Source organism: Mobula birostris, chromosome 6 (genome assembly GCF_030028105.1).
Source record: "Mobula birostris isolate sMobBir1 chromosome 6, sMobBir1.hap1, whole genome shotgun sequence".
Lineage (NCBI taxonomy): Eukaryota > Metazoa > Chordata > Chondrichthyes > Myliobatiformes > Myliobatidae > Mobula > Mobula birostris.
The window spans coordinates 140,306,424-140,334,162 of NC_092375.1; the positions used below are offsets into that span (position 1 = coordinate 140,306,424).

Here is a 27,739-nt window from a genome sequence, read left to right on the forward strand (position 1 = left end):
ACTGAAAACACTCTATCCCTACAGAGGGCAAGCTTTGTGATCTACAACCCTTCATATCTGGAGATTAGAGAGAATCACTGACAATTCAAGACAATCATCTGAAACCAGACCGCCTGGCTGGCAGTGTAGGGAAAGAGAAGGAAGGAAAGCAATAAAGTGTCTGAAAGTGAACCAGCAAGCTCAGGGACAATTGGAGATGGACAGCCAATGCCTCAGTTTCAGTCAAAGTTAGATCCCACACAAGGCAGTATAGAGGACAGCACGGTAGCACAGAGGGTGGTTCAGTAGTATAGCAGCAAGTATAATGCTATTATCACTGGTGCTAATGATCACCGATCGGGGTTCAATTCCGGCCACTACCTTTAAGGAGTTTGTATATTTTGCCTGTAACCATGTGGGTTTCCTCCAAGTGCTCCAGTTTCCTCCCACATTCCTAAGACGTACGGGTGTAGGGTTAGTGAGTTGTGGGCACGTTATGTTGGCGCCAGAGGCATGGCGACACTTGCGGGCTGCCCAGCACGACCCTCGCTGATTTGATTTGGCACAAACCACACATTGCACTGCATTTTTCGATGTACATGTGACAAATTAACAGAAACATAGGAATCTACAGCACATTACAAGCCCTTTGGCCCATGATTTCCCTACCACATAGCCCTCTATTTTTCAAGATTCCATGTACCTGTCTAAGAGTCTCTTAAAAGACCCTATTGTATCCGCCTCCACCACCTTCGCTGGCAGTGCATTCCACGTACCCACCACTCTCTGTGTGAAAGACATCCCCCTTGTACCTACTTCCAAGCACCTTAAAACTATGCCCCTCATGTCAGCCATTTCAGCCCTGGGAAAAAGCCGCTGCCTATCCACATGATTAACTATACAGATCAATAAACAATCTTTAAAAAAGGTGTCTGATCAGCTGAACAACCTCAGGATACTGCAGTACAGGAGCACTGGATGCAGTGGTGTACAGTGCAGAGCTGAGAAAGGGGCATCCCAGGCCAGGAGGAGTACTCATCTGACTCCACAGAAACGACGTACATGTGAGAATCTGTTACATTTGACCCATCACGTAGCATTCTATGTTTACAATCAGTCATCAGATGCTATTCTACTTTTTAAGCATTACTCCAGGAAATATTCCCAGGAGCAGAGCCATGGTGAACTGGTGAGGCAGTGGCCCAACATTTTCACAATGAAGGTGGGCCTTAAAACAAGCAGAGTAAGTCAAACTTTGCAGTTGGACAGGTGCCTCTGTGATGATTTTGAGAGATGCTAACCCGCACCTACAGGATGGGAGACCCGGGAATTAGCAGGAGACTTGTGCCTTATCGTGCCAACACATGCATTCTGAAGTTCAACTCAGGCTAGCAGATGCCGACAGATTGACTAGATAAAGCTTCCTAGAGCACAATTTTTGAAAGTGCAGATGTGAATGGCCACTGGAGGGCCACCAGATCCAGGGCTTTCGGGGATTGGTCATAGTCATAGTCATACTTTATTGATCCCAGGGGAAATTGGTTTTCGTTATAGTTGCACCATAAATAATTAAATAGTAATAAAACCATAAACAGTTAAATAGTAATATGTAAATTATGCCAGGAAATAGGTCCAGGACCAGCCTATTGGCTCAGGGTGTCTGACCCCCCAAGGGAGGAGTTGTAAAGTTTGATGGCCACAGGCAGGAATGACTTCCCCTATGACTCTCAGTGTTGCATCTCGGAGGAATGAGTCTCTGGCTGAACGTACTCCTGTGCCCAACCAGTACATTATGTAGTGGATGGGAGACATTGTCCAAGATGGCATGCAACTTGGACAGCATCCTCTTTTCAGACACCACCGTCAGACAGTCCAGTTCCATCCGCACAACATCACTGGCCTTACGAATGAGTTTGTTGATTCTGTTGGTGTCTGCTACCCTCAGCCTGCTGCCCCAGCACACAACAGCAAACATGATCGCACTGGGAAACAATTTCTGGAGACATTGTGCAAGAGATCTGATAAACTTCCTTTAGTCTTGGTAAGTTTGATCCTGGCTAGATTTCTAACACTTCTTTTTTTGCGCTGTTACCAACTTAACTTACTGAATTCAGCTTTTCACAAACTGTAAGTAGAATTGTATAGAGGACTCTTTTTGAAATTGTGTCTGCCATAAGTTTAGGTTTCTTTTTGCTGAATTGGTGGGGGAAGGGATGGAAATTTGATATTCCCAGCTCTTTACGTCTTGCAGTTGGTTGCTGCACTGAATACAAATGGGCGAGCTATAACTTGCCCATAAATACCACTTGTGGGAATGTATATTTGTACACAGACTGGCAGCATAGTCATCTTAACTGGAATAGAATCTGAGAAATTTGGCAGTAGCAGTATTAGAAAGGAAGTCCTTTGTAGTGAGTTATTAAATCTCAATTTTTGATAGCTTACAGAGAATTTATGATGCTGTTTCATTTCCATCTAAATGTTTGTCAAATTATTCTAGGGTACCCACCTGATGCAGAATAAACACTTCAACCACATCAAACTATCTAAAATTCAGATATATTCACAAAGAATCTGAAGAAACACGCTTGTTTTCCACTAAGTTGACGTAATTTTATTAAAACACTAAATCCACCGGGGAACAAGCAATGTGCCCACATGATTGTATAAATATGACTTCAGTTAAAAATTAATGGAATGATGAAAATTTCTCTCAAGCACATGGAAGTTTAATGTAAACAGTCTGATTTTACATAGTACATTGAAATCCTGGCAAAACTGAGTGTCAGGTGATGGCTTATTTACACCACAGTGTCAGTTGTTCACATCTAGCATATTTGTACTTTAAACAGTTTTTTTTCCAAATAGGTGATCACTGTGTTAAGGTGAGATGGAAAATATTTACTGTTATATTGACATAGGTTTTTATGTTAGGCTTCTGTATAACATTAAATTATTCTAAATCTTTCTTTTGATCTCCAACCATCCCCATTTTTGCCACTAACAACAATTAGAAGGTTAGGTGGCATCTGTGCAGAGAAAAACAGCCAATGGTGTAGGTGAAAACTTCAAAAATATAGGATGTCTAACAATTGCTGTTTCATACTTTTAAAAATCAAAACTTTTGCCCTGATCCATAAATAATTAACTCGCCTGCATTGCACACAGAATTCGTGTGCTCTTGACTGCATAGAAGTTAAGACATTTCTATTTACCAGTGTTCGTAGCGCACGTTACAAAGTTCAAAGTAAACTTATTATCAAAGTATAAGTCACCATATACTACCCTGAGATTCATTTTCTGGCAGAACAAAGAAATATAATAGAATCAAAGAAAAACTACAGATAAGCAACGACTAGCAAGCAAACAATGTGGAAAAGACAAACTGTTCAAATACAAATTGTGCCTGGTAGTTGAAGGGTAATTATTGTTCCTAAATCCGGTGGTGTGGGACCTAAACCTCCTGTACTGCCTTCCCAACAGCAGCAGCAAGAAGAGAACATGGCTTGGATGTCAGGGGTCCTTGAAGAACAATGAAGTGCAGATGGCATTTTAAAAAAAAAAGGACCTTTGAATGCCATTTTGAACTGAGCAGCCCTGTCCTAGCAAAATGGTAGGTCTTGTTAGCTATGACTCTCTCTTTGGACTGTAAATTTCACTCTTAGGGCCCCACCTCTCAACACCTCTGTGTGCTTTAAGCTGATACTTGGATAATCTTTGGTATGGAAGCATTATATTAAGTGCGATCACCTATGACAAATTAGGAGTCTTTAAGATGGCAAAAATATTCACTGATTTAGAAGATCCACAGCTTAACATACTGGAGAGCAATTATAATCTCTCCAAAATTCACTAAGACAAATTGAGAGAAGAAATTGACAATTTAATAACTAAGTTGGAAAAAATAATCAATCAAATTAATTAGTCATTCAATAAAGAAGAGAAAACCTGCAACACATACAAAATACTGGAGGAACTCAGCAGGCCAGGCAGCAACTTGGAAAAGAGTAAACAGTTGACATTTTGGGCAGAGGCCCTTCATGAGGAGTGGATCAAAGAAATGAGAATCAGAGCAAGAAGATGGGAGGAAAGGGAGGAAGAAGTACAAGGTAGTAAGTGATAGGTGAAACCAGGAGAGGGGGAGGAGCGAAGAAAAGCTGGGAAGTTGATTGGTGAATGAGATAAAGGGCTGCAGAAGGGGGAAATCGGACAGGAGAGGACAGAAGGCTATGGAAGAAAGGGAAGGGGGAGGTGTTCGGCAGGTAAGGAGATGTGGTGACAGAGGGAAATGGGAATGGGGAATGGTGAAGGGGGGGTTAATTACCAGAACTTTGAGAAATCCTGTTCATGCCATGAGGTTGGAGGCTATCCAGACAGAAAATAAGGTGTTGCTCATCCAACCTGAATGTTCTCTCACTGTGGCTGTAGGGTAGGTTGTGGACTGAGAATGGGAATGAATAGTGGAATCGAAGTGGGTTGCCACTGTAAGATCCCGGTGTTTTTTGGAGGACAGAGCAAAGGTGCTCAGCAAAGTGTTCTCCAGTCTACACTGGGTCTCACTGATATACAGGAAGCTACACTGGGAACACCTAATACAGTAAATGACCTCAACAGACTCACAGGTCAAGTGTCGCCTCACCTGGTAGGACTGTTGGGAAGGGGCAGGTGTGGCATTTGTTCCGCTTGCAAAGATAAGTACTAAGGCAAGGGAGTCACTGTAGAAAGCAGAAAGTTGGGGGTGGTGGGGGAGATCTGCTTAGTGGTGGGATCCTGTTGGAGATGGCCGAAGTTACGGCAATTATGTGTTGGACGTGGAGGCTGGTGGGGTGGCAGGTGGATGGGGTGAGGGCAGATGTGCATAAAATGGAAGAGATGCAAGTAAGGGCAGCATTGATGGTAGAGGAAGGAAAGCCCTCTTCTTTTCTTGAAGGAGGAGGACATCTCATTAGTTCTAGAATGAAAAGCCTCAACTGAAGAGCAGATGAGGTGGGGACGGAGGAATTGAGAGACAGTGATGACATTTTTACAAGTGACAGGGTGGGAAGAGGTATAGCCCAGGTAGCTGTGAGAATCAGTGGGCTTATAAAATATATCAGTGGGTAAATGGTCTCCAGAGACAGACAGAGAGATCAAGAAAGGGGAGAGAGGTGTCAGAAATTGATGAGATAAATTTGAGGGCAGGTTGGAAGTTGGAAGCAAAGTTGAAGAAGTCGCTGAGCTCAGCATGGGTGCAGGAAGCAGCACCAATGCAGTTGTTGATGTAGCATAGTTACATAGATGCTGCCTGGCCTGCTGAGTTCCTCCAGCATTTTGTGTGCATTACCGTCATCCTGTAAAACCAAGTATGATGTTGTAAGATTTGTAAAAAAATATATACAGCATGATCAAATACAGTACACTCAAAGTGGCTCTTTGAGAGTGGATGGATAAATGCTCTGCTACAGAATCCAGATGTGAGTACTGATTCTCTAAACCTGCCAAGCTAAATAACCTTACCTCATTTTCAATCACTCCATTCTTGTCCCTGTGAGGAGCTTCATAAGCATCCATCTGTTGCTTGGAAACTCTGGCCAATTTCTCGGCTAGCTCTCTCCACCTTGAGGCCACCTCGACAGCAGTAGTGAGCAACACAAAATCCTGAATGAGCCTGGCAACCAGACCCTGGCAGTCCATCTTCAACAAGGCCTGGAAACAAAAAGAAGAATTCGTCAACTCACAATGAGATAAAGACAGATGAACTTGCCTGGGAGGTAAACTCCAGCTGGTTCCTTCAACCTTCATCCATGCTGAAAGAACAGATTATCATCACTTACTCTGTTCCACCTTGGGAGTGACAAGAGGGAACAAAACTCTGAAGTAATAAAAATAGCCTTGCAATTAGGCAGCGCCCTCCATAACACCCAGAAATCCCAAAGAACGTTACAGTCAATAGAGAACTATTTTTGAGAATGTGGCCAGCTGTAACGTAGAGAATGTGCAGCACTTGAAAGCAGCAATGTGCAGGAATGAGTAACGAACTAGCTTTTTCAAAGTTGTTTGGGAAAGTAAACAAAGCAATAGGAACAAAACCCCTGCTCATCTTCAAAACAGCACCACAGACTCCTATATAGTCATTTCAGATGCCACAGTTCACTCCTTCATTGCTGGAACCTCTGACAGTGCAGCACATGGTTATCACTGTCAATGTAGATTTTAGTCTTCAGCTTCTGGAGTGGAAAGGTGGGATTAAGGGAATAAGTACCCAGAGAAGTCCCGTCCTACCTCCTCAAGACCTAACATCATATGATCAATGCTATTGTTATCTACATCTTGCAATCTCTGTGCCATCTCCCTCTCACAAATCAGAAGTCATCAGCCACCATCTGTAAACCATGTATTAAGCTCTCAATTTTCTATGAAATTAACCACCTGGTATTCATTCTATTTCCATGCTTAGATCGGCTAAACATGCCTTCTGTTCCAAAATCACAAATGAGAATAATCTTTTAACAGGAATATTGAGTGAATTTATAACTATCCAGTAGATCGATGTCAAATCTTCTCAGAATCTATCTTGCTTTGAAAACCTCTGAATCTCAAAATACTTGAGTAGCTGAGGTTCTTTAATCTAGGACCCATTTAGGTAGAACTAATCCAGATCTTTGTTTTCCCAACATTACTCTATCAAACACCAGGGAAAGAAGCCCAGGAAATCAAGTTATAGCAAAATCAGAAATGGTAGCTCCCTTTCAACATTTTTATTAGTTTCTACAAACATTTGTACGTAGAAGAATACAGTGTACAAGAAAGTATATACAAAGGTTGAAAAAAACAACTACCAATTACATTATATCTATTTATAATAACAATCTTATTACCCCATATTCATGTAGGTTAGTCAAAGTTATATTGAAATATACTAATTTATTACAAAAAAAAAGTCTAACCCCTACCAAGACCGAAGCTGTTTATTAAGGAGAAAAAAAGGCAAAATACCTTCTCATATAATAAAAATTAATAATGGCCAACATCTAAATTTAAACAACGAATTGAGGGTTTTGCAAGTTTTTAAAATAATTCAGAAAGGGTCCCTACAGTGTTTGAAAGTCTTGACAAGATTCAGAAATTGAACAGCGAATCTTCTCTAAATCTAAGCATGACATAACATTGCATAACCATTGAGCAGGAGTAGGAGGAGAAACATCCTTCCATTTAAACAAAAGCGCCCTCCTAGCTATAAGAGAGCTAAAGGCCAAAATACGTAAATCTGATGTCTTCAACTTAATACCTTGCCCTGCAACAATACTGTACTGAATAGGGCTGTCTGAGGATTAGACTTAAAATTGACTTTGAAAAGTAAAGTAGTAGTTTGAAAAACTTCCTTCCAATATTTTTCAAGATGTGGACAAGTCCAAAACATATGAATTAAGAAATGGTATCTCTATGGTAAGAGATGATGTTAATGTTCCATATATGTAATTCAATGCCTGTGAGCTTCAGCTCCAGTTTTCCTGCACTAGAAGTCACCCCTATGACTTGTGCAATGAGATTAATTTCTCATTTAGTACCTACTTTTTGGTGCCTGGGCTCGGCTAACAAGATACTTACCACAAGACACTTCTTTTTATATTTCTTGAGCCATTCACATTGAATGCTTTTCAAAATCACGCACATTCACAAACACTACAGTCACCTACTGAAATTCAAAGCAAATTTATTTTCAAAGTACGTACTGTATAGATTACCATGTACCAACTCAAAATTTGAGTTTCAATAAAATCAATGAAATGGATATTCTTTGGATTTTATTGCTTTGAACAAGGTATCAGTTGTTTTTGTAAGAACAAAACCACTCCCTAAAGCATTGCAACATTTGAAGGTGAAGGGACAGCACGTGGAGGTACCAGTAATTACAATGAGGGAAGGTGATTGGAAAGAAAATGAAGTTGCAACATTCAGGGTTTCGCACAACTGAACAACGCCGGAATGCGAGGTTTACACCACTGGTGCAATTGAAGTAGATTGATTGAGCAATCCCAGGAATTAATAAACCTGATACTTATTCCTTCCTCATCACCAGCTATGGTGCTTTCCTTAGTGTCCACAGAACTCTAGTCTGACCACACACACAAGGACATTGAACCCACTGAGTCTGTACTAGCAATCCACAGGAGCCCCACTTTATTGCTCGTTCCCTGTTCAGTGCCCAGTGAAGCACTCCTGATATTCCTCCATTCCACACATTTCATGGAATATTATGTGATCGCAAGAATCGCAAATCGATTAAGCAGATAGATGAAATGTGGACTTCAAAGGTACTCACTGTGAATCAAGGGCAACTCTAACACCTTGACTTTAGAAGCCTGTTGCTTCAAGTGCCAGGAATTAAATACACAAAATGAAGCCGTTTCTTTAACTTCTATGCTGAGGAAGTTGAGCAGGTAAGGTGCCACATCTCAGCTGTGACACCAAACCAGAGCTCTGTCTGCTTGAGCATCTCCTCTGACCTTTCTGTCCCTACAGCTCCTCCCTCACCACCATTCAGGGCCCTCAAGAGCCCTTTCAGCTGAGACAGAAATTCACGTGCATCTCACTCAACCACGAGCTTCCTTAAGTATTTGATTTGTTGCTCTATCTGCTCTCCCAGATGAACACAAAAAGTCCCACAGAACCTTTCAAAGAGAAGTAGGTCGACAATTCAGCCTAACATGTCCATGCCAAGCTTTTTGGCCTGCCTACATTATTCTGGCACTAGGGCCATATCCTTCTGAAACTAGCTTATTTTAGAGTCTGTCTAAATGTCTCTTAAATGTAACAATTGTGTCTGATTTCACCACCTCTTCTGCAAGTGTGTTAAAGATATCAACCTATCTCTGTGCAAAAAAAAAAAATTCCCCTCAAATCCCCTTCAAAATTTCTTCCTCTTACCTTAAACCTTTAGTTTTTTTAAGTTTTACTTTTACATAACATATTACTGGGTTATGGTCACTATTACAGTCTGAACCTGGATATGTTTTGCATTGAGTCACTGAGTTTCTAAATCAGAAATCTGTCTGGGATCAAACTGCCGCTGTAAGAATAGATGGAGAAGTGAGTCAGTTTACGAAAATCAAGAGAGGCGTTAGACAAGGGTGTGTTTTCTCCCCTGATTTGTTTAATGCGTACAGTGAAACAATATTACAAAAAATAACAGGCATCTTGGGAATCAAAGTTGGCAGTGAAAACGTCAATAATTTCAGATATGCCGATGACACTGTGTTAATTGCAAGTACAGAGGAAGAACCACAAAACTTAATTGATATAGCTGTTGAAGAAAGTGCAAAGATGGGTCTATCTATCAATTGCAAAAAAACAGAACATATGGTGATATGCAAAAAGAAGGAGAATCCTATCTGAAGGCTGAGAATAAACGGGGAAGACATAAAACAAGTACAGAACTTTTGCTACTTAGGAAGCTGGGTGACATCAGATGGCAGGTGCGACATGGACATCAAAAGAAGAATAGGGATGGCAAAAGATACTTTACGGGAATGAAGAGTATACTGACCAATACTAAACTAAGCATGACAGCTCGCCTCAGAGTAATGAAATGTTACGTTTATCCAGTTATGTTATATGGCTCAGAATGTTGGACAATATCTAGTAACATGAGGAAACGAATTGAAGCAGCAGAGATGCGCTTTTTGAGGAGGATGCAAAGAATATCATGGATGAAATGAATATCTAACAAGGATGTCATGAACAGAGTAAGCACAAAAAGAGAAATAATGTATGAGATCATGAAAACGCAACGTAACTTCATTGGACATGTGATTAGGAAAGAGGAGTTTTATGGGAAAGATTGAAGGGAAGAAAGCAAGAGGAAGGCAAACACAAAGGATGATGGAGACAGCAGCCAGAGAACTGGAAATGAATACCAATGAATTGATCCACTTGACCCGAAACAGGAGCGTGTGGGCCATGGCAGTCAAAGCTCAAACTGGGCATAGCACCTGATGATGATGACCTTAAACCTACTTCCTCATATTTTTGATAACATTGCCATGTGTAAGAGATTCAAATTATCTATCCAATATCTCTGATAATTTCATAAACCACCTTCAGGTCACTCTGAACCTCCTTCCTGCCAGAGGGCACAAGCCCAGCTCCTCCAGTCTCGAATCCAGGCAATATCCTGGTTGTGCAATTAATGTTTTGTTATTAATTGCAAGACTATCCCATGCAAACTGCTTCCCATATTTTCTTATGTTACAAAAGAGACAACATTGCACACAAGTTTCTGCAGAAAAATTTGGATAGGTACATGGGTGGGAGGGGAATGGAGGGCTATGATCTGGGCGCAGGTTGAAGGGACTAGGCAATTTAAATGGTTTGGCGCGGACTAGATGGGCTGAAGGGCCTGTTTCTGTGCTGTAGTTTTCTATGACACTCTAGAAGCAAACACATAGAATAAGTTTCTGCTTGTTTACTAGGCAGCATGGTTTTGATACATTCTTGTTCCCAATCAGATACAGGATGACAGGGTAACAAAGCAGAGGGCGTGCTGCACAATGCTCATTGTTTGTCAAGAAGCTGACATTCTACTCCTTTCCCTTCAACAATGCTCACCAAGGCTTGAATATGAGCAGCAGCCCACTGGGTGCTACTCCCACTAGGGGTGTCACCACCTGTGCACCCACCACACAGAATGAGCTGATACATGCTATGTACAAAATAAGTAGCATTTCTTGCATATCCAGTATGTTAACAAGACAACACCCCCTTTGAAACAAAATGTACATTTTAACGTGTGTTATAAAGTTCAGCAGCACATTCAATACAATATTTCCTCTCATTTGTAATGACCATTGTGTCCAAAAATCTTAGGCTGTGCAATTTTTTTTGCCCAGTGACAACATCTGCGCACTGAATTTTATACGCAGACATATTCATTTTAACAACCGGCAAAACACTCTCAATAAGAACTTTGATCTCCTCTGGGTTTGATCATTTTCACTCCTGTTCATTTGCACTCTCACAAAGCACGCACCAGGCCTGTAGCTTGTAATGAAGGATTTTCTTGCTGGAGCTTTTGCAAACCATCCATATGCAATTTGCCAGCTAAATGACACTTTAAAAAGTCGAGTTTCCAAATATCACTCCATTCTTCCCACTTGCAAAGTCTCCAGCAAAATTTGCATTGTGACAGTACTAGCAGGTAACACCAGTTTCTGTATTGTACATAAATATTTCTCGTAGCTACACATTCCTGACCTTATGAGCTTTTGGTGTAGTAGTTTCCATTGTTTCATTAAACCATTCCGCTTTAAAGGAACTAGAATTTGCACATCCAGCTCTTTGCATCTTTGTATTTGGACACATAGTGAATCTACAATTTCTTTCAGGAAAGAAAATGTGGTTGGGAATGATTGTGAAATATACTTAATATGTCAACGAGGTAGAGGGTGACAACCTTTTGTGCACTAATAGCAAAAGATGTGTGCACGCACACACCCTTAGAGGGAACACTGATTCAATATTACAGATTAGTTCTAATTGTAAAGTCAGAGAAAATTATTAATACTAATTTACCATACATTCTATGTATCAGTCACAGCTAGACAGATTGGTGAAGAAGGATTTTGTCACACTGGCCTTCATAAATCAGTGTAGTGAGTATAGAAGATGGAACATTATGTTACAATTGTACCATATGTTGGTTAGACCACATTTGGAATATTTCACTCTGCCACAGGAAAGATACCATTAAGCTGGAAAGAGTGCAGAGGAGATTTATGAAGATTGAAGGCCTGAGTTATGGAGCAGGTTGGAACTTTTCCCTCTTGGAGCGTGGGAAAATGAAGGGTGATCTGACAGAGATGCATACAGTCACGAGGGGCGTAGATCAAATGGATGCACACCTCTTTTCTTGAGGGGTGAGAAATCAAGAACTAGAATGCACATGAGAGGGGAGAGATTTAATAGGAATAGGAAGGGGAACTTTTTCACTCAGCAGGTGCTCCATCTATGGAATAAACTAGCAGAGGAAGCAGCTGAGGCAGGTTTTGTACAGGTACATGGATCAGAGTTAAAGGGATATGGACCAAACACTGGCTAATGGAACTAGCTTGGATGGCTATCTTGATTAGCACAGATCGATTGAACAGAAGGACCTCCATGACACTATGTGGAATCTATCTCCAAGCTGTAGGAAGCAGAGCAGGCAGGCAGTTCTGGATAAAAACAGGGTTCTTATTTTGCACTGACACAAACAAAATGATTGATTTTGAATGACTATAACAGTGAAATTTCAAAGTCAATGAAAACAAAGAACTTGATTGGGTATAGCTGCTTCATTGCTAGACTGATGCAGAATAACCAGGGAAATAGAACAAACTGCAAAAACCTGAAATGAGGAGTCTCAGGTGACAGGCAAGATTAATAACAAAATGGCAGCATATAACTCACAAGAAGCGTTTGTACATCCGTGCATTCACAGGTCCTAGCTCTCACAACAGTGATATCTTCAAAAAACAGGAGATACAAGACACTGCAGGTGCTGGGATCTAATGTAACAAACAGTCTGCTAGAGGAATTCAAAACCGCAAACATGAGGAAATCTGCAGATGCTGGAAATTCAAGCAACACACATCAAAGTTGCTGGTGAACGCAGCAGGCCAGGCAGTATCTCTAGGAAGAGGTACAGTCGACGTTTCGGGCCGAGACCCTCCGTCAGGACTAGGGTCTCGGCCCGTAACGTCGACTGTACCTCTTCCTAGAGATGCTGCCTGGCCTGCTGCGTTCACCAGCAACTTTGATGTGTGTTGCTGGAGGAATTCAGTGGGTTGAGTAGCCTCTGTGGGTGGGAAGGAACTGTCAATATTATGGGTCAAAAGCTACCCTCATGAATTTTTTCCAGCAGATGGCTTGTTGCTCTAAAACAGGTGCCAGTTTGTCACAGCAGCTGCCTTCCTGTTAGCGTGCAATAAGATAATGCACCCATGAGAGGGCAAACCAGCTTAAGCTTCCCATCCCTGTCAGTTCAAATCTGAGCTGCTAGGTAGAGAACTACAGCAATGAGACCTCAGAATTTCATTGCAACAGGACAGATAGACAAAAGGAGGAAAACGCAAAGCTAAACAGCAACCTTGCCCAAATGTTTTTGAAAATCACAATCTGCAGGCACTGCTTGTTTTATTTTCAGGCCAATGCTACAATGTAACATGGCTCCGGAGTCCAATGACATCCAGTGAGACTCATGAAGGGAGACTGCTACTCTGCAGGGAGGAAAGTCAAAATGTTTCAGACAATGAGTATCTTGAATCTAACTATGGGTAAGTGAGTGAACAAATTTCACTAGCAAACACCTCATGCACAACAGTGGGGTGGAATTATGTATTTGCCTCAATGGCTCAAAATTATATTATTTCTCATTACCTTAATCTATTAGCGACCAGCGAGACAAAAGGAATAGATAACCCTGGTGCAAGAATTGTGAATCAGCTTCATTTATGTTGAGGAGTCATTGTGACAAATAATAATTATTTTCTTTTCTTTCATCATCTTTTTGTTTATGGCAGTTGTCACTATTATGCAACTGCCTTCAGGTAGACTATATTTCATAGTAAGGGCCAAGTCCCAATATTTGCCTTGGAGCTGAAATTAGCTCTATTTCAGCACAGAATTTCAAAGTGGCTTGATTGCACAAATTCATCAAGCCGGCTGGTCTTTGGAGTTTGACGTATGTCAAAATATCTGGGAAAAAAAAGTCTAAGGTCAGAGGGTGGGGCCAGAGAGAGGGTGAATCAGGAAAAACAATGTAATTCCTGTCAGCCTCAGGACTCAACCACCAGGTTCAGGAACATTTATTACCCATCACTCATCAGCCACTTGAACCAAAGGGGATAACTTCACTCACCCCATCATTGAAATGTTCCCACAACCTATTAACTCACTATCAAGGACCCTTCAACTCATATCCTCAATATTTATTGCTAATTTATTTACTATTATTATTTATTTGCACAATTTGTTGTTTTTTTGCACACTGGTTGAATGCCCAAGTTGGAGTGGTCTTTCATTGATTCTGTTATGGTTATTATCCCATGGGTTTATTGAGTATACCTGCAAGAAAATGAACGTGGTGACATCTGTGTACCTTGATAATAAATCTACTTTACTTCAATTTGGCCATGATGGGATTCCCCTACTGGTAGGACAGCAGTCTTTGGATTTCCCAGATTAACAAGAACCTTCATCTCAGGGAACTTCAAAGTAAATTTTTATTAAAGTACATATTAGATTAGATTCAACTTTATTGTCATTGTGCCAAGTACAGATACAAAGCCGATGAAATGCATTTAGCATCTGACCAGAAATGCAAAGAATAGTGTTATTTACAAAATAACTGCGAATAAAAAAAGTGCTACAGCACACAAATATAAGAGTACTGAGACAGTACAATACAGATGCAATACTGCTTAGCGCTGTGGTGAGAGGTTCAGCAGTGTCACAGCCTCAGGGAAGAAGCTCTTCCTGTGCCTGCTGATGCGGGAGCAGAGGCTCCTCTAGCGCCTACCGGATGAGAGGAGAGTAAAAAGTCCATGGTTAGGGTGAGATGCATCCTTGATAATGCTTTTCGCCTTGCCCAGGCAGCGTTTCTGGTAGGTATTCTCAATGGTGGGCAATTGGGTGCCGATAGTCCGCTGGGCAGTTTTCACCACACGCTGGAGTGCTTTGCGGTCTGATACGGGACAATTGCCATACCACACTGAGGTGCAGTTGGTGAGTATAATCTCAATGGTACAGTGGTAAAAGTCCGTCAGTATCCTGGGACAGAGGTGAGCTTTCCTCATGCTCCACGGAAATAAAAGCACTGTTGCGCCTTTTTGATCAGGATGGAGGAATTCAGGGACCAGGTGAAATCCTTGGAAATGTGGACACCAAGGAATTTGAAGAATTTCCACTATACGTCGCCATATACTATCCTGAGATTCATTTTCTTGCAGGCATTCATAGTAAATACAAGAATCACAATAGAATCAATGAAAGACTGCCCCCAACAGGGCGGACAAACAATCAATTTGCCAAAGACAACAAAGTGTGCAAAAACTAAAAGAAAAAAAGACATCATAATAATAGCAATGAATAAGTAAGCAATAAATATTGCAAACATGAGATGAAGAGCACTTGCAAGTGAGTCCATAGGTATGGGAGCAGTTTAGTGATGGGGTGGGTGAAGATGAGTGAAGTTATTCCCACTGGTTCAAGAGTTTGATGGTTGAGGGGTAATAACTGTTCCTGAACCTGAAGGTATGGGTCCTGAGGCTTCTGTACCTTCTGTTTCTGATGGCTACAGCAAGAAGAGAGCATTGCCTGGATGGTGGGGGTCCTTGATGACAGATGGTGCTTTTGGCAGCAACGTTTCATGTAGATGTGCTCAACGGTGGAGAGGTCTTTACCCATGATGGACTGGGCCTCATCTACTACTTTTTGTAGGCTTTTTTGTTCAAAGGTATTGGTGTTTCAATACCAGGCCATGATTCAACCAGTCAATATATATTCCACTACACTTCTATAGAAGTTTGTTGAAGTTTTTAGCCGTCGTGCTGAATCTTCGCAAGCTTCCAAGAAAGTAGAGCCACTGTTGTGCTTTCTTTGTAATGGCACTTACATGCTGGACCCAGGACAGATCCTCACCAAGGAACTTAAAGTTACTGACTCTCTCCATCTCTGATCCCTGACGAGGACTGTCTCATGGGCCTCTTTTTCCTCCTGCTGAAGTCAATAATCAGCTCCTTGGTCTTGTTTACATTGAGTGAGAGATTGTTGTGGAACCACTCAGCCAGTTTTTCAATCTCCCTCTTACATGTAGATATGTCACCACCTTTGATTCAGCCAACAACTATGGTGTTGTCAACAAACTTGAATATGGCATTGGAGATGTGCTTAGCCACAGAGTCATGCATATGAAGTGAGCAGAGCAGGGGCTAAGCACACAGCTGAGGAGATATTGTTGCCAATCTGAACTGACTGCAGTTTATAAGTGGGGAAATTGAGGATCCTGTTCAACAAAGAGGTATTGAGGCCAAAGTCTTGAAGCTTATTGATTAGTTTTGAGGGGATGATTGTATTGAATGCTGAGCCACAGCCAATAAAGAGCATCCTGATGTATTCATCCTCACTGTCCAAATGTTCCAGGAACACCTGTTGAGTAAAAAAGCCAATGAAATGGCATCCACTGTTCCACCAACACGAGAAACTCTGCGGATGCTGGAGATCCAAAGCAATACACACACAAAATGCTGGACGATCTCAGCAGGCCAGGCAGCATCTATGGAAAAGAGTCTTGATGAAAGGTCATCAACTGTTTACTCTTTTCTATTGATGCTGCGCGGCCTGCTGATTTCCTCCAGCATTTTATGGGTGTTGCTTTGGCATCTACTGTTGACCTGTTGTGACTGTAGGTAAATTAGAGTAGAACCAAGTCACTTCTCACGCAGGAGTTCGTATGTTTCATCACCATTTTCTCAAAGTACTTCATCATAGTGATGTACAGTAAGTATTACTGAATAATATTCATTGAGGTAGGTTAGCACATTCTTCTTGGGCACTGGTATAACTTAAGCCTGCTTTTAGCAGGTGGGTACCTCAGACTACCAAAGGAAGAGGTTAAAGATATCAGCAAACACTCCAGCAAGATGATCGGCACAAGTTTTTTCTACTCACCCAGGTACCCAGTCTGGGCCAGATGATTTCCGTGCATTTGGGTTCACCTTCCTAAAGGATGCTATCACATCGGCCTCAGAGACCGATATCACAGGGTCAGTGGGGGCTGTGGGAGACTGTGAAGGTGTCTTCATGTTTTGACCGTCAAAGTGAGCATAAAAGACTTTGAGCTCATCTGTGAGTGAAGCCTTGTTGTCTCTATGGTGCTTACTTTCACTTTGTAGGAGCTGATGGTAGTCAAGCACAGCCACAGCTGTCCAGCATCCTTCAGTGATTCAAGTTTGGCTTTCCTGAGAACATACCTGGACTTCTTGTATTTTACTTGGTCGGCAGACCTAAATGTCACTGATCAGGTCCTTCAGCAGATTGTTTCATCCAGGTCTTTTGATCGGGGAAGACTCTGAATAATTCTGTGGAGGCACACTCATTTTTATAAAGTTCATGACAACCATGGAATATTTATTCAGATCCTAACTAGTCTTTGAACACAGCCCAGTTCACCAACTGGAAGCAATCCAAAGATTCCAATAATCTTAAAAATGTCTCCACCAGTCATCAGTCTGATTATCAACCCCAATGCAAACAGCAGCTTTTGTAAGTTAGCTCTGATGACAATACAAACTGAAAGGGTGACATTCACAACACACAGATTATCGAATCTTTGTAGGCAGCTTCCAATTCATGACTCAGCGCAGTCAGTGCAGATCGGAAATAATATCTCCTCCTCGCTGACCATCAGCACAGGTGCACCTCAAGGATGTGCCATTCAACAACTCAAACACCATCTGTAAATTTGCTACTGTTGTTGCAGAATCTTGGATGGTGACAAGGAGACACACAGGAGTGAGATAGATTGGCTAGTTGAGTGGTTGTCATAACAACTTTATACTCAACATCAGTAAGACCAAGGAAGTGATTGTGAACTGCAGGAAGGGGATGTTGAGGGAACACACTCCAGGCCTCATTGAAGTGTCAGCAGTGGAAGGGTGAGCAGCTTCAAGTTCCTGGGTGTCAACATCTCTGAAGATCTATTCTGGGACCAACACACTGACGATATTAAAGAGAAAACATGTCAGTAGCTAAGACCCGCTGGTGGCGTAGTGGCATCAGCGCCGGACTTCAGAGCAAAGGCTCCCGAGTTCGAATCCAGCCAGCTCCCTTGCACACTTTCCATCCGTGCTGGGTTGCAACTCAGCCTCGTAAAAATAAGAAAGCCCGCTAAAAAAAAATACCGTCATGATGGCGTCCCGATGATTCCACTTGGAGTTAAGGGCAGCAGCTACACCTCATTAAGAGTTTGAGGAGATTTGGTATGTCACCAAAGTCTCATGCAAATTTCAACAGATGTACCGTGGAAAACACTTTGACTGGTTGGATCATCACCTGGTAATGGAGTCTCCAATGCACAGCATCAACAAAAGCTGCAGAGCATTAAAAGCCACATTCAGCCAATTCCATCATCAGCACAGGACTTCTCATCATTAAGGACATCTTCAAAAGGTGGCACTTCAATAAAGTGGCATTCCTCATTAAGGGAGGCCACCCATGTAGGACATGCCCTCTTCTTAATACTACCATTGGGAGGAGATATAGGAGCCTGAAGACCCACATTCAGCATTTTAGAACAGCTTCTTCGTCTACACCTGCAGACTTTTGAAAGATCCGTGAACACTATCTCAATACTTTACTCTTTTCCTGCTCTAGTTATTTTTATATTTCTTACTGCAACCTACAGTAACTTTTTTACATATTGCACTGTGCTGCTGCCGCAAGACAACAAATTTCACAACATATGTCAGCGACAGTAAACCTGATTCTGAACGTGATTCACTTCGTCATTGGCCACATGGGCTGCAATGAACTATGATTATTGCAGCATTCTTGACATGTTAAATACGTGCTAATTGCACCCACCTGTTTTGATCATGCACTCTCCACTGGAGACTTGTCAGAATGTTTAATAACCTGCTCACCACTGTCAATTAGTCATTCAGGTAGATAATAGCATAGGGTAACTTGGCATCTCTTTTATTTCCCTCAAGTTTAGCTTAGAAAATGGGCAGTGTTTATTAAGGCTGAACAAAGGAGGCATTATCTGCACAATTAACTGTACTATTTCCCAAATGTTAGGATCTGATTTATTGAGGTCATTTATTGTAAATAATAAAACCTCTTGAATAACTTAACTTTGACTACAGCATGGAATGGTCACAATTTGATCAAATGGGATACTTATTGCAAAGCCTTGCATCTGAGAGGAAAAACATTGATAAATTCACAACACTGCTTGTGCAGCAAAATAAATCACACATTGTTCAGTGGTGACAGAACGAGTTGTATCCGATAAAGCAGAGATCTGAGGCAAAGTCACCAGATAAATAGTGCTGATTTTCCTCTGTTTAACAGTCATCATTTATCAGTCTGAGATCACACGGCCAGTTCACAGAGCAGACAAACTTGAACTAAAATTCATCAAAGCAGCGAGGCAAACTGATAGCAACTTTTATTTTCCAGTTCACTGCCTCTTCAAATCCATATAACTACAGTGTAAAATTGCTCCAATGAAACAGGTTGACTTTAAAAGGCAGCGAGAGCTGATTGGATTTAGGCACAGTTTTATTTGGATCAATAACAGGGGTTCCCTACCTCTTTTTATGCCATTAGCCGAGGGGCCCGTGAACCCCGGGTTGAGAACTGCTGATCTATAATGATTTCATACACTGTTGAATGAAATGCAGCTAACACTGCAAGTAATGGATAGCATCTACAGTTTCTTAAACCACTATATTTATGTTGTTATTCATTAATCTCAACACTACAGAAACCAAATGGACCTTTGTTGATGAAAGATATATTTTGCATGAGATAGAAAGTAACTACCTTTCCCTCAGTGATTATTGACTGCAAGTTCCACTATTTCCTACTGGCTGGTACACAAAAATCATCCGATCTTTGTACAGAAACATGCTTGTTTTGTAGCTTAGAGCAGGTGAAAGGAATTCAGCACTCTCTGGTCAAGAATTTTGGGAATGATAGGTGCCAGCAAGATGATCCATGTGGGAAATAGCCTGCTGAGGAAATGCATTACCTTCATAATTGTTTCCAAGTGCAGTAAATGCAGACATCACTCGTTAAGCTGGCAGTAATGATGATCAACCCACTTCAGGATATTTAGTACCTGCCAACAACATAAGGTGGAATAGTGCAGCAGGACATAGATTCAAACACTTCTGTTAATGACTAAAGGTTGTATGTTCCTCTGAGAGGTCATGCCAACCTTAAAAAAATGTACATTTATAGAAAAAAAATGCCCTCTCAAAATCTTTATTGTCAACATCTGTGTTTTTAATCTGCAGAATATTTTGTGTTTTTAAGTTAGTTGCTTTTTCAATGCATCCCAATTATTTCAAATTATTGAAGTACCCGGAAATACAGTTTTATAGTGTAAATACAGTCATCTTTTAATTAAAATGATTAGCAGGAAAATTATATGTGCCAAGCCTCCCTGCTAAAATTGCATGCATATTCTTCCACATTAGCAGAAGGGGATGGTTCCATACTTGTTTTGCATCTGATCTGGACATTCATATCCTAGGGTAATTTTAATAAAGCACATTTTATTAATAGACAGATAAGCAGATCAATTTCTGTCATCTATTATTAAGGAGGTGGGAAAATGGGCAGAATCATATGGATTTGTTAATGATATGTCTGCTGGAGTTTTCTGAGGTTATAACTAGCAGAATGGATAACAGAAAAGCCACTCAGTAGATTAACCATTAGACCATGCACTATTGGGTTTAATTTATTGGCACAGATTGAACATTGCTTAATAAACAAAAGAAATAAATGTGTAAACGTTGAAGAGGGAAAATAGACCCATAGTATATTGCAGGGTTCAGAGCTGGGTCTCAAAACGTTCGTAATTTGTACAACAGTCTAAATGAGGGGAATCCAGGATAGTCAAGTTGGGTGGCTGTTCGGTCTGTGAAGAGTAACAGCAAGGGCCGGACAGATGCAAGCTAATGTGGAAAGGCAGGGTCATCAATTTTGGCAGAAAAATAAAAAGAGAGCGGAAACTGGAAGGTTAAGCTGTTCAAAGTGCCCTTGCACATAAATGAATGCAAATTCAAATGAAGGAATGTTCAAGCCAAGAATAAAGACATATTTCTGCAATAAAAGAGCTCTGCATCTGGAATATTGTCCACAGATGTGGTCTACGAGGTAAATTCACGTCTGTGATTAAGGGAATGCAGCAGATGTCCCCCAGACTGGTTCCTGGGATAGGTGGTTTATTGTATTCTAGAATCACAGTCAAAAATGTCTTCACTTGCCATTTTCAGCCCTAGAAAAAAACATGAAGGAAGGCATCAAAGTTTTCCACCTTACTCTTCACTTTTCCCAAAGATTAAAAGGTGGAGGTTTGGTGGACAAAATGAGAATGGATTAGAATTATCTTGTGGATCAGATTTATAATTTTATTTCAAATTCTAGAATAGTTAGATCTGATAAAGGAGCATGTTATAGAGACAATGTTCAGTCTGTGCCATCACTAGTACTTCAGCTGCAAAAATAAACAAATTACCATGCACAATTTGTGGTTTCTGCATACCCTAACATTCTTTAAAACCAATCAAGTACTGGAGTATGGTCACTGTTGTATTGTTAATAAAACAGCTTCCAGAAAGATGACCAGATAACCAGCTTCGGCAAACCCAGAGAACTACTTCCTCAGGCACAGAGTAGCGAAACCAAAGGCCGTGCTCTCATCAGGGAAACTCTTCATCAGGAAAGCACAGAGGTGTTAAACAGAGCAAGCAGTCAATCCTTCGCAGTGGACCATTAACTTGACCTTTAAACTCCAGACTGACAGGCCTACTCCTGAATTATGGCTGGCAAAGGTGCAATTACTGGTAATACTAGGCCAGTAGCATTAATTATTCCTACATAAATCACAAACAGATTTTCCCCAAATAGAGACGGCATCAGATCGAAACTCAACAGTCTAAAGAATTGCATGATCCAGCACCTTTCCCTTCTAGTTGATCAATATCATGGAATCCTTAAAGACATTCAATTTAAAATTGAAGGTTCTAGTTGACAGACACAGGCGCTGGCTGAAACCAATCTATTATTTTGTGTTAGTTTACAAATCCCCTCCCAAAAAAAATCTTTTGAATACTTTCCGGGACTTGAAAAGGACAAAGCAAAGATAAAGAACATTCAAGCACAGAGTTGCCAAGGTATCAGAATCAGGGTGTCACACATTCTTACAGTTTGTGGTACTTTATATTGCGCTGTTTTTGGAAGCAAGATTATCTTCAACTTCAACTGCTCCTTGCTTCAGTCTAAGATCCCCTCATGTTTTAAGAAGGCAACGATAATCCCAGTGCCGAAGAAGAGCAAGGTGGTATGCCTGAATGACTATTAACTAACGACAGATACTGGCGCTTGCTCAAACCAATCTATTATTTTGTGTTAGTTTACAAATCCCCTCCCAAAAAAAATCCTTTGAATACTATCCGGGACTTGAAATGGACAAAGCAGAGATAAAGAACATTCAAGCACAGAGTTGCCAAGGTATCAGAATCAGGGTGTCACACATTCTTAGTTTGTGGTACTTTTATATTGCGCTGTTTTTGGAAGCAAGATTACCTAGGCTGACAATGCACCTTCACATCAGTAAACAAAACATTCCAGCTTAAATCCACCATACACCAAGCAGATCCCAGATAATTATTTGATTTTCAATGCAGAAAGAAGAAATTATTTTTCCACACTCACCAAAAACAAAATTTGAAATACTGAGACTATAGTTTAGTTGAGGGCAGGACATGTGTTTTTTTTTAGCAAACGAATCAACTCTATTCAATTTCAAACAATGTGCCTGAATATGTCCAGTATTTCATGTTTTTAATATTAGTTTTCCAGCTCCCTGGAGTGTTTCACTTGAGCAATGGATTTCTGCTTAACCCTTGCAGAGCATTACTGAAGTCAGTTATCTAGTTGTAAAGATATGCACAAGTGGAAACTTGCAGGTTTTTGAGGGCGTAATAAATCTCACCTTCAATGTACAGCTTGCAGAAGTACATTGATTAGTGAGGTTGCTAACACTACCACTGAGCTGTGAAGTCCAAAGCAGCAAGCTGCAATTTAATGTCTTTAGTTAATTTTAAACTCCTTTAATGTACACATCTGTTTCTCTAAGCAAGTTCCTATTCAAAATGAATCATCACTTGCAATCAGTCTAATAGAGGAACAATGAAGTCATCTCATTTCTCCAGACTATGCTGGAAATTTTGCAGGAAACTACGGTACACGCCCATTGTCCCTGCCTGTAGGGTGAGAGTCTGATTTGTCGATCAAGCTAGACAAAACAAGTCAATAATTCAATTAATCTTTCCTTAGGAAATAAAAGAAGCTAGGAGATTAAAATACTTTGCTAAATTTAGCACCTTTCAAAATTTCCACTTAATTTCTTACAAGGTCTTCTATGAGCTTCCATCAAAAAAATGCTACAAAAGATAAGGCACTTGGTAGTACCGCAGTACCACACCCAGTGAACAAATTATATAATTGTACACAACTCTAACTACATGGTTGTAAATAAAAACTCAGTTCTAAATGTACAACAAATGCTTTTGGAATCTGCTGTCTAACCACTGGGACAAATGCAGAAAGGGTGAAAATTGCCATAAAAGTGACCAATAACGCCTACTGGAGGAAAAAATTTAAAGGCAGGCAGTTTAGCTATAAATTTGTTAAGATCTTAGATGTTTGGCACCAATCACAATGTTTTCATTTCCCATCTTTAAAGGCTCAAACTTCCACCATCCACCAACGATACTCACAGTTTTGTTGCAGAATCAATTTAACCAGATTAATGCTGTTAAGCCGATAATGGCAAACTGCTTATGGGGCACAATGTGTGTATCCCGAGCAAGGTGAGGAGGTGGGGTCAATGTTGTGGTCAAGTACACAGACGAATGGCAAAGGTACCTAAAAATAGATTTAACAGATGTGCTTAAAATGGAGGAAGGACTGAAGACTTATGCAATAGTTATGAGGCTAATAACCAAAGGTCATCAGCAAAAGAACCATGGTGATAGGAAACTGATAAGAGTTGCATTGGTTCAGCTTTTATGCTGAGTGTAGAGACTCATTTGTGGCTTTTTAAAGAGAAACCAGAAAAATATTTGATAAAAAAAAATTGCAAGAATGTAAGGAAAGAACTGGGAGAAGGAATGCTTTAGAAAAATCTGTTGCAGAACTGAAGTGCAAGTGAGCTCAGCTTTGCTGTACCAAAGATTCTACTCCGTAAAAATATGCAAGGACTATGAACTTATCCTGTCAGGATAAACATGGTATGGTCCCACCATACCGTCCAGCCATTTCTATTTCACTGACCCAACATTTGTATAGTATTGTAATTAAAGGTTTCCTAGTAACAGTGCTGGAATAGTGCAAACGGATAGCGCGTCTGTGTTGAATTCCATACACAAAATCCCAGTTTGTTTTATTTTGTAATGAAGCTGATAAAGGGGGAAAGAATTGTGTCCCATGGCATAGCCCATATTTGTTGAGTTAGGGTATGTATCTATCACAAAAACACATATACCCTAAAACATGTCCAAGAAATTTGCACTGTTAACTATCATTGGTTTTATTGTTGACTGCTTTAAGATCATCAACTAGAGTGAATGTTCTACAATTACCACACAAATACAAGCCTTTGAGCTTAAGTAAGCAAATGTTTCAGTTCAATGTGTCATTAAATCTTGTGCAATCCAGGGAAAGGAGACATGAGGGTCACCCACCAAGACAGGTAGAGACCACAATAGAACCTAAATCCCCAAAACCAACAATGCCCTCTCTGTCGAATCTGACTGCTGACCAGATTATCGAACTAGTAAAGCCAGCCTTCAGGTCATACAAATAGCTGGCAGCGGTCCCCATCATCACCAGTGGTGACCCATGGATGTAAATAAAAGCAGTGTCAGGGGACCGGCAATGTAATATGTTAGTGAACACAAGGGCAGGTTTGGTATCTGACCTGCCTTTGTCAACCACTGGAGAGGCTGCTTACATTAGGGCTGTAGGGAGAGAAACAGTGAAGGCAAGAAAGAGTGAGTCCCAGATACTTGAAATCGATGAAGTGCAGCTTCCAGTGTATTTCAGGATCTGTCCAACTAATGAGGGTACGATCCTCAGAGTAGACACAGTGAGGGAGGCAGGAACTCCCTCATAGTTCAGGAAATCTTCCCCAAGTGGGGAACCTCAGCCCAGGTGGACTTGGATCAAAAAGCACATTTCACTGGGAAAGTGATGAAGGAGGTGAGCAAACTGTTAGGGATTCAACAACAACTCCATGTACCCTACCAACCCCTAGAGCTCACGGGAGAAAGGATGAACCTAACAATCAAAACTGCCTGAGCTAAAGCTACTGTATAACAGAGACGGGAAAGATATGAGTTGATGTCAGGAATCCTGACGAGGTTACGAGCAACACCAAAGCACACGCTGGGTCTGAGCCCCAATGAATTACCGATGGGGTGAGCAATGTGACTCCTTTATAGGGTGATTACAGCCTGCAGTGAACCTAGAACTTATAGGGATAAAATGACTCTGGATGTAGAGAACCTCTGTAACAGCTTTAAGTGTTGACGGACTGAGCAAAACAACGGCAACACATTGCTGATCAGATGGTGAGAAGATAATCCTCCCACAGCCAGGAGACCAAGTCATGGGAAGGGAGCTGCCTAAAAAGGCAGGGTTTGTTGCCAGGTGGACAGGGCCACAGGTGGTGCTCCTGACAAATGACACATGTTTGTGTACTGTACAGACCTGGTGAGGCAGCCAGTGGAAACACTGGACTCAGGTTAAACCAAATCACTCACCTTCTTTTCACCCTCACAGAGAGAACAAGGGATCAGGTCCACCCAATAACACTGTCATTACAGAGAATCTAGGTGATGAAACCAGCCTACTGTGTCATACCACACCACTCCTGATGGAAGAAGACCCACAGATGAAAGAGAACAGAAACACATATACAGGAGGGAGGGGGGAGGGGAGAGGGGAGGGGGAGAAGGGAGGAGGGAGGGGGAAGAGGGAAGGGGGAAGAGGGAAGGGGGAGAGGGAGGGGGAGAGGGAGGGAGAGGGGGAGAGGGAAGGGGGAGAGGGAGGGGGAAGGGGGAGAGGGAGGGGGAAGGGGGAGAGGGAGGGGGAAGGGGGAGAGGGAGGGGGAGAGGGCGGGGGAGAGGGAGGGGGAGAGGGGAGAGGGAGGGGGAGAGGGGAGAGGGAGAGGGGAGAGGGGAGAGGGAGGGGGAGAGGGGAGAGGGAAGGGGAGAGGGAGGGGGGAGAAGGAGAGAAGAAATCACATTCAGTGTCAGAAGGCAACCACCCCAGCTGAATGGGGGGTGAACACTAATAAACTGGGCCTTTTCAGTGGTTGGGCCAACGATCGAAAGGACAGTCCGGGAGGGGGTGCCACTGGGGCAAAGACCTTGCAGCTATTTGAATAGAGACCAACCACAAACCCTCATGTAGATTGATCAATAAGACTGATTGTCAAGATCATTCTGATAATCTCCTGCCATGGGATGGAATGTGAACTGCTGTTGGTGAACCAGAAACAAAGTTACCTTGCTGTGAGCCTGCCCACAGGTTTACTACAGACAGCCACAACTGATGGTTTTAGCTGTCAGAGCTTGAAGGGTGATCAAATTTCTGGATTGTTTTATTGCCATCTCTGTGCAGTCTTGCAGATCAGCGGTCCCCAACCACCGGGCCGCGAAGAAGCGATATGAGTCAGTTGCACCTTTCCTCATTCCCTGTCACGGCCACTGATCAGCCATTACGCATGCGAGGTCATGACCCGTGTGTCATCCGTGTCAGGGCGGGAAGGCGATCAACTCCTCGAGCTTGCAAATGACAACGGGCTGAAAAGTATGTTTGATGTAACATCTGTGTCAGCATTTTGGATCAAAGTCAAGGCTAAATATCCTGAGATAGCCATGAAAGCACTGAAAACATTGCTTCCATTTCCAACATTTTTCTGCAATGAATGCAACAAAAATTAAACTGCGGAATAGACTGGACATAAGGAACCCCCTTCGAGTATCGCTGTCTCCCATCACCCCCCGATAGGACGGTCTTGTTGCAGGGAAACAAGCCCAGGGCTCCCACTGATTCAGCGATATTGGTGTGTTGCAATGATTTTATGTATTCATATGGGGAAAATATGTGCTGTGCATTTAATATCCAAATGTTACTTAAAATGTTATGATGCTATTGACTTATAAGTGACCTATATAACCGTATAACAATTACAGCACGGAAACAGGCCATCTCGGCCCTTCTAGTCTGTGCCGAACGCTACTCTCACCTAGTCCCGCCGACCTGCAGTCAGCCCACAACCTTCCATTCCTTTCCTGTCCATATACCTATCCAATTTTTCTTTAAATGATCATATCGAACCTGCTTCTGCCACTTCTACTGGAAGTTCATTCAACACTTACTTCAAGCTCCCCTGATAATTGATTTATCATTATATTCATGCGAGGAAAATATGGGGCTCTGTGTTTAATATTAAATTCGTTAGATAAACCCTTTTAGAAACAAAATTGAGTGTATTACCCACTTATCACCTATATTCTGGTAGTGACTAACACTCACCCCCACGAACAGAATCGCCAAAAAGGATTTCCTTGGGGGGGGGGGGGGGATCGGCAGGTCATGACGCGCATGCGCATTGGTGCGCACGCAAGGCTTCATGGTCATTGTAGTCTTTTGGGTAAACAATGCATTTGACTGCTACTCTTGTCCGTTGGCAACCCTACCCGCCGCCCCCCCCCCCCCCCCCCCCCCCGTCGGCCGGTCCGCAAGAATATTGCCAATATTAAACCGGTCCGCAGTGCAAAAAAGGTTGGGGACCTCTGTTGTAGATAGCCAATTAAAGATTTTAGATTCTGTAGATGTAGGTACACATAGGTTAGCAAATTGGGGAAGGGATCCAAAGAGAAGGGCAATTTTCACTGCCCCATTTAATCAGACCCTCCTTAAAGTTTGGCCT

At 41.7% G+C, this 27,739-nt stretch overlaps 1 protein-coding gene across 4 annotated transcripts in view; it reads right to left on the reverse strand.

Moving 5' to 3' along the window:
- LOC140199415 (SH3 domain-binding protein 4-like) overlaps positions 1-27,739 on the reverse strand; it is a 128,293-nt gene that overhangs the window by 45,822 nt on the left and 54,732 nt on the right. For all 4 annotated transcript variants that reach the window (XR_011886413.1, XM_072261474.1, XM_072261472.1 and 1 more), the window contains one exon: positions 5,476-5,664. Coding sequence is in view for 3 of the 4 variants with exons in the window: in XM_072261474.1 (XP_072117575.1) it covers positions 5,476-5,664 (189 nt within the window). In the remaining variant the exon portion in view is untranslated. The remainder of the gene's footprint in view (positions 1-5,475; positions 5,665-27,739) is intronic.